Source organism: Dreissena polymorpha, chromosome 3, assembly GCF_020536995.1.
Source record: "Dreissena polymorpha isolate Duluth1 chromosome 3, UMN_Dpol_1.0, whole genome shotgun sequence".
NCBI lineage: Eukaryota > Metazoa > Mollusca > Bivalvia > Myida > Dreissenidae > Dreissena > Dreissena polymorpha.
This window is the reverse complement of record NC_068357.1, coordinates 83,780,034-83,793,467: the sequence shown is the minus strand read 5'-3', so window position 1 is coordinate 83,793,467 and position 13,434 is coordinate 83,780,034. Positions and strand designations below refer to the sequence as shown.

Sequence of the window (13,434 nt, the reverse complement as noted above, 5' to 3'; positions counted from 1 at the left end):
GTACCTTCGTGGACCTCAATGGAAAGCAAATCCCTACTGTAAGCATCTTAAATAGATGAAAAACATCTTCGAGAAAATGACTTATACACAGGTCCCATCCTGAAACGGGGCCGTCCGATTCCTATGACGCCTTACATATCACATTAGATATTTTGGGTTTAACATAATGAATGTCTCCAGATGATCGGTGATGACTGATGAGAATTCTATATGAGAAAAGTCGCTTTGATCAAAGGAGAGAGAAAATAGGTATAACCCACTCCAATACAGTCAATTTGTCAATTCCAAATCCTAACTCGTAACATTCCAGATGTACTTCATGATGCACCATTATCTGGTCTTATTCTTAAAATTGTCTACGCCCCCGGCGGCAAGGGGGGAGAAACCTATCTTGACCCCCACCCCCCCCCCCCCCCCCCATAGGATCATTCCTGCGGACGCTCATGGATCATGTATGTTATATATTATATAAGCAATCCTCGTAGTTTCACAAAATATAACGATAACAAAACTCTACAAATTATTCAATCGTTTCGCGTTGCAACGCTTTACAATTTTCAGGTTTTTAAATCGTCAAAAGATGCATATAATGGATATTTTAGAGCATGTTCCCTCACTAAATATCATACCTAAAACGAAAATTTGCGAATCTGAGACAACTATTTTTGAATTTTATTTATTTACCAAAACGTGATAAGGCCCATTTAAGCATGTTTGTCAGTGTGTTAATTGTGGTAGCCGCTGATTTTCACGCGTGAATGTTAAAAGCGATTAACCGTTTAATCTATATAGAGAAGAACATACTTAGCAAGGGAGACCACCTCAATGTGACCCAGCCAAGTTAAGTATATATTGAATGATGAAATTTGCTTACTGTGAATATATACTAGAACATGCATACGTTTCCGCTTTAACGTAGGACTTGGATGTTAATGTATAGTTGACTCTGATGTGTTTTTGCATCTGCTTATTGTGCTTATATATGCATACGTTACCGTTTTTACGTAGGACCAGGGTGTCATTTGTATTGTCAACTCTGCTGTTTATATTTAACAACGTATACGCACAAACCTGTAGTAAAACAGCTCAAGGATTAACTACTACCGAGGTAAACGCTGATGGTATTGTAGATTTTCTGTTTATTAGGAAATAAATGTTTTGTTTATGTATACGCTGTGATTTAAAATATACGTTAATGCACTCGATCTAGATTTAAAACTGATATTTTACACTGCAGGCAATCTAAAACAGTGTTATTTGGGAGTCTGATGTATCCGAAAGTAACCATGAACGGTATATTAATGCCCAAGCCATTTTTCGATACGAACGATTTTGGGTGAAACTGTCCTGCAGTAGGGATTGATACATTATCGAAAGAAATTGCTCGAAAACAGTAGCATTCTTCTTGTACCATATGTTTCGTTACATTAAATAAAATAGCTTACCATATATTGTCATGTAAAATCTCTAAAAAAACAAACATATTTGCAATATTTAAAAGTAGTTTCATTGTACCAAATAGTTCTTTATCTATTAAAGGGACCTTTTCACAGATAATTGAATGTCTTTAAGTGTATCATTAAATGCTTTAAATTGATACATGTAAATAATGGAACTTAACAGCTTCATTAAAAAAAGTAATCCCTAACTGGGCTCGAACCACAAACCCTTGGGAGTTCAAGCCTAGCACCTACACCACTCAATTTTGTACTCGTAACCCCAACCAGCGATAGACCGTTGTCTTAATTGAATAATTTCATTGTCCTAATAAATGCATATCATTAAATTTCCGCATTGATGTAATTGTTCGCTTAAAGGATGTCCCTTCCTGAAGAAAATCCAGTTTATGCGACAGTGTCGTCCCTGAATAGCCTGTGCGGACGAACATCAGTTTTAATTAACTGTCCAGTTTATGGTTAACTACGTGAACAATATTTCAAAGCAGAGTTATCATACCACACTGACAGTCTCAATTCATTAGATGTCTTATGACAGTTACGCTGGCTTAATACTCATCTCAAAAGCCTTTCAGCGTTCATAAAACCTTAAGTATGCACAGCGTTAAAACATTGCGGTCAGTGTTTATTATAAAATGTATCAATTATGGTTTATAAATATTTGACATCATTTTAATTTGAGAAAAATGAAAATTTATTCACTCGTGATCATAAAAAATACATACTAGTATTTTCACTCGTGAAAATATTGTTTTATATGATCACTCGTGAATAAAATCGATATTCCATCGAATCCAACAAATACCCTCTATGTATTTGGGCACAGTTGCCATGTTATAAGAAAAACTATATTGGTTATTGTATTGGTATTGGATCAATCTAAATTGATGTTCACATTCATAGCCAAACGACACGTTTGACGTCAATTCGCGCCGTCGTGACGTAATTTGATTTTATATACGTACACTTCAGATGACGGAAATTGCTTGATGTAGTGGTAGCTGTTAGATCATATGCTTTAAGTTTGATCCATTTATAGATGACGGTCATATCAAAGGTGAGTACACTGGTGACCACCCAGTGGCTACGTAAGCAGATCGGGTCCAGCAACACGGCGACCCGAGCTTTACGTATCCTGGACACGTCTTTCGTGAGGGACAAACAGGTGGATACGTATACCATGGCGTACCTAGAGTAAGTTGAAACGTGTACATTCACGTCATTATATGATCATAGGAGCCTCGTTCAGAGAAAGCTTTGCTTAATGCATGTTCGGTAAGTTTCGTCCCAGATTACCCAGTGATGTCCGCATAGGCTAATCAGGAACCCTTTTTTACGCTTTTACGGAATTTTCGTCTAAAGAAAGTCTCTTCTAAACGAAATTCAGTTAAGGCGGAAAGTGTCTTCTCTGATAATCCTGTGCGGACTGCACAGGCTAATATGTGATGACAAATTTTGCACATGCATTTAGCCCAGTTTTCCCAGAAACGAGGCTCATAATTTTAAACGGACAGTGCCGACATTTGGTGGAATCGCTCGACGGTCTCAGACTCTTTTGACCGGTTCGCTGGCGGCTGCGTGCAGCCTCACTGGAGATTGGTAGTGAATACCAAATGCATATTGGCTTTTGTGGTGTCAAGTGTGCGACTCTAAGTGTGAGGTGTGGAGGTTTCATCCTCCATTCTTTTCATTTGCCGTTTTTACGCAGTGACCTCAGATTTTCAAACCACTTGCCCAGTTGATAAAGATTATGATAATGAGAAAATAAGGCTTTTCTTGGTACATGTCTATGAAATACAGCTGGAGAATATCATATCCCATCCAGTATCTTCAAATCTAAAAAGTGTTCCACACATTTGACCTCTACTCTTCCGAAAGAAAAACGGCATACATGTAGTTGTGTTTTTCGGTCAATCGATGTAGTTTTTCGCTCATTGTTTAAAAAATAAAAATAAAAACACCGAAATAACTTAACCTCGGTGCGTCTATGTGAATATTTATCTTTTATCTGGTACATTTGACTTGCCTCTTTATACCATCCGTCGCTTCTGTTTACTTAAATGATTGCCAAATCGTGTCGACTACTTCAATCATTAAACAAACAGTCTGGGACAAAAAGACACGTGAGTATGGCCCATGTTTCTCCACCTGTAAATCATCTGAGCCTAGGTCTGTAAAAAGGGGGTTCAATGCATGTGCGTCCCAGATAACAGGGGACGACAAGGGACGACACCTGCCTTAACTGGATTTTCGTCAAGAAAAGTCGTCTTGTGAAATTATCCTGTTCAGTCGTCAAATTCAATAAATTACGGAAAGTGTCGTACCCGTTTAGCCGGTGCGGACTGCACAGGCTTATGTGGGACGACACTTTATGCACATGCATTAAACCCCATTTTAACAGAGCGCGCCTCATTTATTTGGTCTAAAGCATTTATTAAGTAGATTTTTACATTATAAAATCAATCCGACATGCCTTTTGAGACTGTCAATCGACTCTTGTCGGTTTATTTATGATACACCATATCCCAGTATTAACATACAGTGGTTATATTAGCTTTAAACTGTGAGTCAATATTCGTCCAATGTCACCGCAGGGGTCACATTCCCCAGGCCCTGTTCTTCGACCTTCACAAGTGTGTTGAGAGCACCCCGAGCATCCCACGAAACCTGCCTGACCCCTCCTGCTTCACGAGCTACGTACGGAAGCTTGGCATTTGGCCGGACACCCACGTGGTCGCTTACGACAGGTTCGGGCCCGCGTCCGCCTACAGGACCTGGTGGCTCTTCCGGGTAGGTTGCCGGTTGTTGTTGTTCGAGCTCTCTTACGATGTACTTGAGAAATTTGTGTTTTTTTATTTATAATTAATAGCACGTGTATTCAAACCTCGCGTAAATGTTTGTAAAAACAAATTATAATACGGGAGATCACATCATTTGTGTCCTCAATTTGCTTATTATGAGTTTATCTTTTCACCATCGAAATATATGGTATTGAAATATTTGATTAATAGCATGCGGTTTTCTTTCGACATGCAGTTTTCTTTAGACACATTCAATTCATACTTTTCTAGCCGTGTCATGTGAACATAGGGCTTATGGCGCCTTGGCTAGTGTAGCTAAAGCCCTGTCTGTGCAGTTGCGCAAGGTTCGTCGTCGCATTATGTATCTCCTGACCTACTGCGAAATGCGCTGGCTGGACGATAGCTACGCTAGCCGCATATGACATAAGACCCATGTTCGCATGACGCGGATCTATAAAGAATATATTTGTTTCTAATAAATGGAACATCTTAGCACAATACTTTTCGATATGAAATTGAAGTCAAATTGCGTTATTTATAGCGAACTGGCAAATTTCGGTAGCACTTAAGTCTTTCAAGAACGACTTCCATACCGACTGAAGAGTAAGGCAAACATTTGTGGTTAGATAATGAAACGATTTCCGTTTTATCATGACACAATATTTTTCGATAGTTTTTTGTTTCTCATCTTTAAAGCAATACTGTATTATCAACGTTTATCGATAGACCATTGTGTCTTCCCCGGACGATTTAGTACCGAGTCAAAATGCAAAGTATTATTTAAACATAAATCACACATACGCAATAATATCGAAAATGATAAACCCAAACAGTGTTGTTGTTTTCTGTTGAATTCTAGCGAAAGTTGATAAATAATTTGCGATTGTCACGAATTTTCCCAATGAACTGCGTTTTACTTATCATTATAAAACAATAATAAAGTGGAATTCATATGAATATCAAACAATAAAACTTTTTTCTTTTAATATTTTTGGGGGGCTTAATCTTTCCTTTTTTCTTCCGTTTATCTGATAAAGAATCGGCCGATATTAAGGTTGCTATCTGCGCACGTGTATGTGAAAATTTCAAAAATGTCATTTAGAAGTCCTGCTCAAGATTTCCCAGCCATATCAGATCCCCCAGTCCATAAGCGAACAACTTATAACCAACCAATGAAACTGTACATATCCAGAAGCCGGGACCTTATGGATGGAATTGAGTAAAGATTTGACCTCAAACTGAAGTAAACAAAGGAAACGTAGCAGCTAGTTGACCATTTTTGGTGCGAATGCAGGTTGAGTGTAAAGTGTGATGTTTACTATCGTGCGTGAGTGTACCCGTCGCTTGGTTTGAGTCTAACAAAGAGTGAACCACAACATAATTATAATAATAAATGTATTGGTATTAACCAGCATATTAAATTCTCAAGCAAACCACAATACAACTTTAGCAACGCTGGCCGAAAGACCATAAGACCCATTTTCGCATGACGCGGCTATGAAAGTGTTATTTAAATGTTTGGAAAGAAAAGAGTGTGTTAATCAAATATTAAATAAGATATATTTCGATGGTGAAGAAATCAACTCATAATAACCCATGTGAGGACACATTATGGTGTGCACTCCCATAGTATAATTTTTATCTACCTATACTATTGACTATTATAACGCACATTTCATGCGGCGAATATGCGACTAACAAGTGAAAAAAAACAACACACAATAGTACAATAGTTTTATTTTCAATTTAATTATTTAGAAACGTACATTTCAAATTTTATTTCAAAGTCAGCATTTACGCCGAGTTCTACCTTTTAAAAAGATATTTCTTGTTATATTTAATTGTTTTTATATTCGGTTTTAGCGATTATAAAGCATTTTTGTTGCTGTCGATAGTATACCTGTAGTTATTGTTGAACTCATGTTCAAAGTTTTGTCAATTGAGAACTGTGAATATAAACAAGCTTGACCTTATACTATTGCGTTGTTCTCTGCTAATCACCCGTGCAATTGAGAATACGTGACATATCGTCGCTACCTGTTGATAACAAAAGAACGTTTCCCCAGACATTTCAAATGTAACCCCGTTGTAGTAGCAAGCATTATAAACGAGGTTACGCAACAGACGCGTGATAGTGTATCGGATTCTCCCCACTATACTAGTTTATCAGCAGAAGTTTTATTTTCCCGCATTTATTAATAGCCTCAGATTATGAATGACCTGTGCTGAGCAAAAATACCATAAACATTCTCCTACGCGACACTTATAATACAAACATTGTTTATTGATTCTTTTCTATATACGTTCCGTTAAAAAATATTCCATTTAACACTATATTCACATTATGTTTCCATTTGTGAATGAATATAGTTGAAGAACTCAAGCGTTTGCATAAACTATGCAACTCTCCTCGGCGCGGATGCGGCAGATGCTGCAGTTATCAGGTTTACCGTAGTTAGAAAAGCTGGCTTGAAACGCGTGGTACTATCCTTAGTTGATCGCAAGCGAACATCTAAAAGTCACTCAGTATCATTATTTACTTTTTCTAAAATCTCGGTTGAAACAGACGATAGCACTTGTCTTATCCTATTCACAGGCACTCGGCATTAGCTGCTACCCACACACCCCCAGCTGCTACATACGCCCTTAAACCCTCAAAATTTTTCATTTATAATTCACAATAAAAACAAAAATGTGAGTCGTTTTTTTACTTATACTATATGCATTTTTATGTTGTTATTTTGTATAACAATTGGACAGATTGAGGGTTTATGACGGGGGTGGGGGCTATCAGCTGGGGGAGGGGGTAGCAGCTAATGACGGGTATCTGTGATTCGATTGTTAGGCATATATCTTTTTACGAACAAAACGGTTCCTTTATACACAGCTGTACGGCCATACGAACATATCTGTGCTGGACGGTGGTTACCGGAAGTGGGTAGCAGACGGGTACGACACCACCAAGGAGGAGCCGGAAGTCGAGGTGAGGGGTGAGAGGTTTCCCAATCTGCTCGCAGCGTTCCCTCACTGGCTTTAACAATTGAACGTCGTTCTGGGAAAACGGTCACAATGAATGTGCGTTGTCTTCCCTGATTAGCACGTGAAGTCTGCACAGGCTAATCTGGGACAACAATGACGGCCTTAACATGATTTTTGTTTAAATGAGAATTCCTTTAAACGAAAAGTAACTTAAAAACGCAATATGTCTTTACGCACATTCAATAAGCCTAGTTTCCGAAGAACTAAGCTCAAGTGCAGTTACTCGTTAATCGTCCCAGATCTGGAAGGATTGTTTGCTTATTTTATAAAAATATCGCAATTTTCTATAAAATGAAATAATATAATAGATAAGAGAGAAAATAGAAAATAACGAGCTTTAATCATACCTACTTACCATAAAGGTCTGTTCAATAAAACATACTCAGAGATTGAATTTATAGATGATATAACTGGTGCTGGTGATTATGTCAGTTACATGTTGTTCTCAATTTAGAATTATGTAATTAAATGTGATAAATGTCATGCTAGACGTAACCTTCTAGGTATTTTGAACAATTCAGTTTAACCCATTTATGCCTAGCGTCTAGAAAAAAATGCCTTGGCAAACAGCGTAGAATCAGATGAGACGCCGCATGATGCGCTGTTTGCTTAAAGGAATTTCTGTAAGAAATATTCTAAATATAGAAATAAATACACTAGACATCCCTAATTTTGGAAATAAATTGATCCAATTTAGAAGGATGGGAGAGTACTCTAGGCATAAATGGGTTAATGAATATTCAACTTATTTGCAGCCGTCCATGTTCATTCCACAACTGGACCGATTCCTGGTGCGAACCTTCGACGACATGGCGGAGAATCTCAGGACGTGTAGGGAGCAGGTTGTGGACGCTAGGGGGGCCACGGACCGCGCTGTCGTGGACAGTATGTACACCCCTCCACATACATACTGATAAAATGACTCTGTCTTGTTAAAGATTTTAAATGCTTAGAATCATTAAAAAGTTATATTTATGCTGTTCCAAAAATGCTGGACATGTGACCGAAAAAAACATATATATTAAAGTAACACAATCATATATCTTAGTGGAAAGCATTTACGACTGTGCAACAATTGTATTGAAATTCAAATGTTGGAAGATGTTGAATTAAATGGGCTCCCGTTTATTCGAACGATTCGAACGATTTTCGTACGTAAGAATTCGTAGGACTTTCACACGTTTTGGTAAATTGACAAAAAGTATATATATAATGGTTTAGATTCGCAAATTCTCGTTGCAGTTATGATATTTGTGAGGAAACAGTAATACGGAGCATTTACCATGCTCTAAAATATCCATTATATGTATCTTTTGACGATTTAAAAACCTGAAAATTATAAAGCGTTGCAACGCGAAACGGATTTTTTTCATCTAGCGTTTTTGACATATGTTATCTGAGATGTCGTCGGTCCCAATATTGTTCATATGATATAATATACAGGTACTACAATTTATACGCCGAATATATTGATTACTTGGTGAACTATTCGTAACATGATATTAACACGCTTCACGCTATGTATCACAATTACATCGTTCAATCATGTAATGTATTTTACAAAAATGTTCTATTCATAACCGTGCAATAAGGGACGTTATAAAAGCAATCTTAACAAAATTCAGTGACCGCACTCTGACAATTGTAAAACAGACATGTGCCACGTGACTATTCGTGTCGTCTTGCATTAGCTTATTTTAGCCGCGTTCTATGAAAACGGGGCTTATTGCATTTGGATTGTAGACTGGATTCCAATTTAGAAGAGACTTTCTCGAAACGAAAAATTGATAAAAGGGGAAAGTGTAGTTCCTGATTAGCCTGAGCGGACTGCACAGGCTTAGGTGGGACGAAACTTTACGCACATGCATCAGATCCCGTGTAATCAGAGCGCAGTTCAATGACTACTGTTTATATGCGCACGTGGTTTTCAGCGGAGTCTGGTGGCGGGAAGATACCGGGGTCCAGGCACGTGAGCTTCGAGGAGCTGTTTAACGAGGATGGGACGATGAAGACGGAAGAGCAGCTGAAATCAAGTACGTGCAAATGAAGTTGGCCGAACGTTGAATGTGCAACGGTTTCATCTGGTAGAGGAATGTTAAGTGTTTATTACGTGCTTTTCATTGAAATTTATATAGAAGAATACGCTATTAAGATTTTCTGAGAACTCGCATCAGGCGAGTCGGTTGTGAGAAGTCGAATCGTACGAGAGGCACAGCATCAAGTGCGATGGTACTTGACACAACCAACGATACTGATACACGCTCCCAGAACATCATACTAATGTCCTTGTTGTTGTGTGTTGGCACATAACTTATACCCTGCATAGTTGTGTTTGAACTACCGGAATATGCTTGGGTCCGTATCTACCAATCCATTCTTAGACTAAGAATAAAGAAAAGACACAGAACCAAAAAAATACATCAAGCATTTGAATATATACAGGCTACCACTGGTAATTATGGCATATAAAAAATGACCTACATAAAAGATGATGTAGATAGAGGAGGTTAATTCCAAGTTTTATTAAAAAATAAACCAATTCTTGAAAATGTAAAGAATTTTTTTTATTCTTAGTGTTTAGTCTAAGAATTGTGTGGTGAATACGAGCCTTCATGGTCCGACTTACCGTTACTATGTTTTTTTGTAAAGCAAGATAATTCTATAACTTGCCATTATCAGAATCAGTGCTGTAAAGCAAGATAATTCTATTACTTGCCATTATCATTATCAGTGTTGTTAAGCAAGATATAGAGGATATTTGTTGGATTCGATGGAATATCGATTTTATTTCACGAGTGATCATATACAATAATATTTTCACGAGTGGTGCAGCCACGAGTGAAAATATGTATTGTTTATGATCACGAGTGAATTAAAATCGGTATTCCATCGATTCCAACAAATTTTCTTTTTATTTTATGCTTTTTGCACCATTTATATACATTGTAAAAGAGTTTAACTGGATAATGTCGCTGGATTTATGACGTCATTTCGTCGAAAAAATGACGTCATTTTACAGTAAAACAGTGAAAAATATCGTTATTTTCACTGTTATTTTTCACTGTTTCAAACAGTGAAATACCAGTTTTATTTCACTGATATTTCTCTATAAACCACCGGAAAGCATAAAATAAAATTATATAACTTGCCATGATCATTATCAGTGATTATTCTGGTCGCCATACTGTATAGTTCTTTTTTTTATATATCGTATTAATATAGTCAGTAGTGTTTAGCATATTCTTTACGTAAAACCAAAGGTGGTTAGCGTTTGGCTATGATATTAATTAGTAAAAACATCATTTTGAATGAAAAATAATCACATATAACGAAAAACAAACTTGTCTGAAAAAAAATCACTATCATATATATATATTTATTTATTTATAACAAGGTATTCAACTAAAAAATGACCCTCAAAATGACCTACTCGTCATCGATCAGACCCGATTCCAGCATTAAATCTTCAAGAGTAAAGACACACCTTGGCGTTGGACCAATGAATCACTAGTATGTTTAAAATTTCGGCCAGTTTAAATGTATTTAAACAAAGTTTTAAAAGGCGCGGGACAGTTAGTGTTGTTGAACGGCAAAAACGGTAATAATGTGTATTTTTTCATACGTTTTATTAGTTGTTCGCTTGCGGACAACTAAGATTAGTAGTAAGCGTTGCAAGTGGGTCTACTCTTAACTACGCTAAGAACGATAACCACCGCATCTGCCTGTTTATACTTCACCACTGGTACACTGCAGACAGTGAGTGTGTGTATGTAATCAATAGTGTTAAACAGCTTGTGCGACGACATTGGCCAGTTTGTCATTGAACATATTGGCTGCTTTCAGGGAAAACGGGGCTTAATGCATGTCAAATAAGTGGTGTCCCAGATTAGCATGTGCACACTGATTAGCCTGTGCAATGCGCACAAGCTAATCAAGGACGACACTTTCTGATTATATGGTGTTTTTCGTTTCAAGAGAGTTTCGGGTACTGGGATGACAATTAATGCATATGCATTAAGCCCTGTTTTCCCAAAACGAAGCTTAAATTATCTTTTCTATCAATGATTAGAAAAAAAGGATAAAGGTGTGTATGACTTCAAAGTAACCTCGCTGACAAGGCAAATAAACAAAATGACTTAATTTAATTATGGAACCGAGGCCCGTAAACTTTGCAGGGAAAATGCCCTTTACTCCATGAAGATTTCAGTCTTAGATCGGGTCAGATCGGTGACGAATAGGTAGCTATATATTTGATAGTGAAAACATTATTTTAGAGAAGTTGATTTTTCGTTAAAAATTGATTATTTTTTATTCAAAATGATGTTTACTAATTCACCGCCACACGCTAACCATTTGTGCGTAAAACCCGTTGTTTAAACAACTTCTATCATCAACATTACCATATAAGATTTTGTGTGAATAGTTGCGACATGTATGCCATAGTTTGCAATAGCAAAAAATTCAACCAGTGCTCTTCATATTTTCAAAGTTGTGGTAACGCCGTAACCGCATATGTCGAAGTAAAAATACATCAAATAACTCAATAAAATATTTTGGGGTGTGTTTCAGTGTTTGACGATGCAGGTTTGAATCTCCAGCGCCCACTGGTGGCCACTTGTAACACGGGCATGACGGCGTGCGGGGTGGCGGCGGCCGCACACATCCTTGGCAGGGATATACCCGTGTACTATGTACGTACAGACACGAATATCATAAAGGAGTCTTACATGATGAGAAACATCGTTGGAAATTTGTATTATTTTCATCCATTCATTTTTAATGCGCGTACTTGCGCATGTAGCGTCAGCGATTTTTTATCCCACTCCGAATGACGAAGTGATATAGAAACGGTAGTCGTCATTCTATCCTTTTGTGTTTGCGTGCATGCGTGCGTGCTTCCTCCTTTCGTCACACTCCTTTGTTCGCAACTCCTCCTACATTTCGCGCGCGCTTTGGACAAACTTTAACAGAAAGATTATCTCCATCATATACAAATCTATGCATTAAAACCATTCCGTGTAAGATGCCAATGAATGCAAACATTCAACATACCATTCAATTAGATATACAATAGAAAAATGAATGCAAACTGCCATTGTATGCAATATACAATTACCATTAAATGCAAACTACCGCCCTGTCCGATAAACCATTAAATGCAAATACCATTTAATATGATATACCATTCGGTGCATGTATCAATATTTCAATTTAATGCAACCTACAATGTACCATTAAAGCAATCTACCATTCGATTTAATATACCATTTAAGCAATTAACCATTAAATTCAATATACTTTTCCATGCAATATACCATTTAATGTTATATACCATACAATGCAATAAACCATTAAATGCATTATACGTTGTGTATAATTATCGTTAATCAGGGCTCTTGGACGGAATGGCGTCAACGCGCGAGGGAGGAGCATACGTATAGCGGGTGTACGGAGCAACAAGATGTCTTAAAGAACGGCCTCGGATTATAGTCTTAATATACATATAGTGACTTGGTTTGCTGATGGTGTTCTCAGAACCTAATTTAAGTTGAAATCAACTATGCATTAGTGCCGTTTGTTGCTGTAGTGGTTGAGTGCGTCCTGAAGTCCTGAGTAAGTTTAGTCCTGAGCGTTTGGAAGCCGAACTTAAAGTGTTTGGAACAAAATGTTTTTTTAGAAGTGTTGTCTGAATATAATAAGAGACCAGTATCCTGATTTTGAGTGCCGTTGTTATGGTTATATACGAATCTCGATATACATTTGTATTAAGAAAACTCTTTTTTACCTGTGAAAGAATAAGGTGCGGAATTACGTTGTCCGTTTAGTCATTTATGTGTTGTATAAAATGTTCATTTTTATGTGTGACTTTTCAACCTAACTGTTTATGGAGACCGGGGTAAAGTGTTTAACTCATAAACTTTTCAAATTGTAGGAACATGTTGATAATTTAAATTGGTTCAGTCATGTTTTAGTAAGGCGACTAACCTTTTAAATACAAATGTGTCTTGAATCCAATCAAGTTAGTCGGATTTTTTTTAGTTTATTTTCTGAATAATGGTTTCGAATATCTTAACATCAAAATCGGTAATGCCACAATTGTTTGAGAACTTATTTAGCATTTTCAAATGTATCACTAT

The 13,434-nt window shown here is 37.1% G+C and overlaps 1 protein-coding gene across 3 annotated transcripts; it reads left to right on the top strand.

Annotated features, from left to right (window-relative positions):
* The first annotated feature begins 724 nt into the window (after positions 1-724).
* Positions 725-13,048, top strand: LOC127875039 (thiosulfate sulfurtransferase-like). 3 transcript variants are annotated; one of them, XM_052419841.1, is made up of 8 exons: positions 725-841; positions 2,497-2,651; positions 4,052-4,247; positions 7,146-7,241; positions 8,053-8,182; positions 9,229-9,330; positions 11,867-11,988; positions 12,689-13,048. In XM_052419841.1, the coding sequence occupies exons 2-8, from the start codon at positions 2,497-2,499 to the stop codon at positions 12,785-12,787; spliced, it is 900 nt and encodes a 299-aa protein (XP_052275801.1). In that variant the 5' UTR covers positions 725-841; the 3' UTR covers positions 12,788-13,048. The 3 variants fall into 3 exon arrangements, with proteins under 3 accessions (XP_052275801.1, XP_052275799.1, XP_052275800.1); XM_052419839.1 differs by lacking the exon at positions 725-841 and adding an exon at positions 851-1,108; XM_052419840.1 differs by lacking the exon at positions 725-841 and adding an exon at positions 851-1,121.
* Positions 13,049-13,434: the final 386 nt, after the last annotated feature.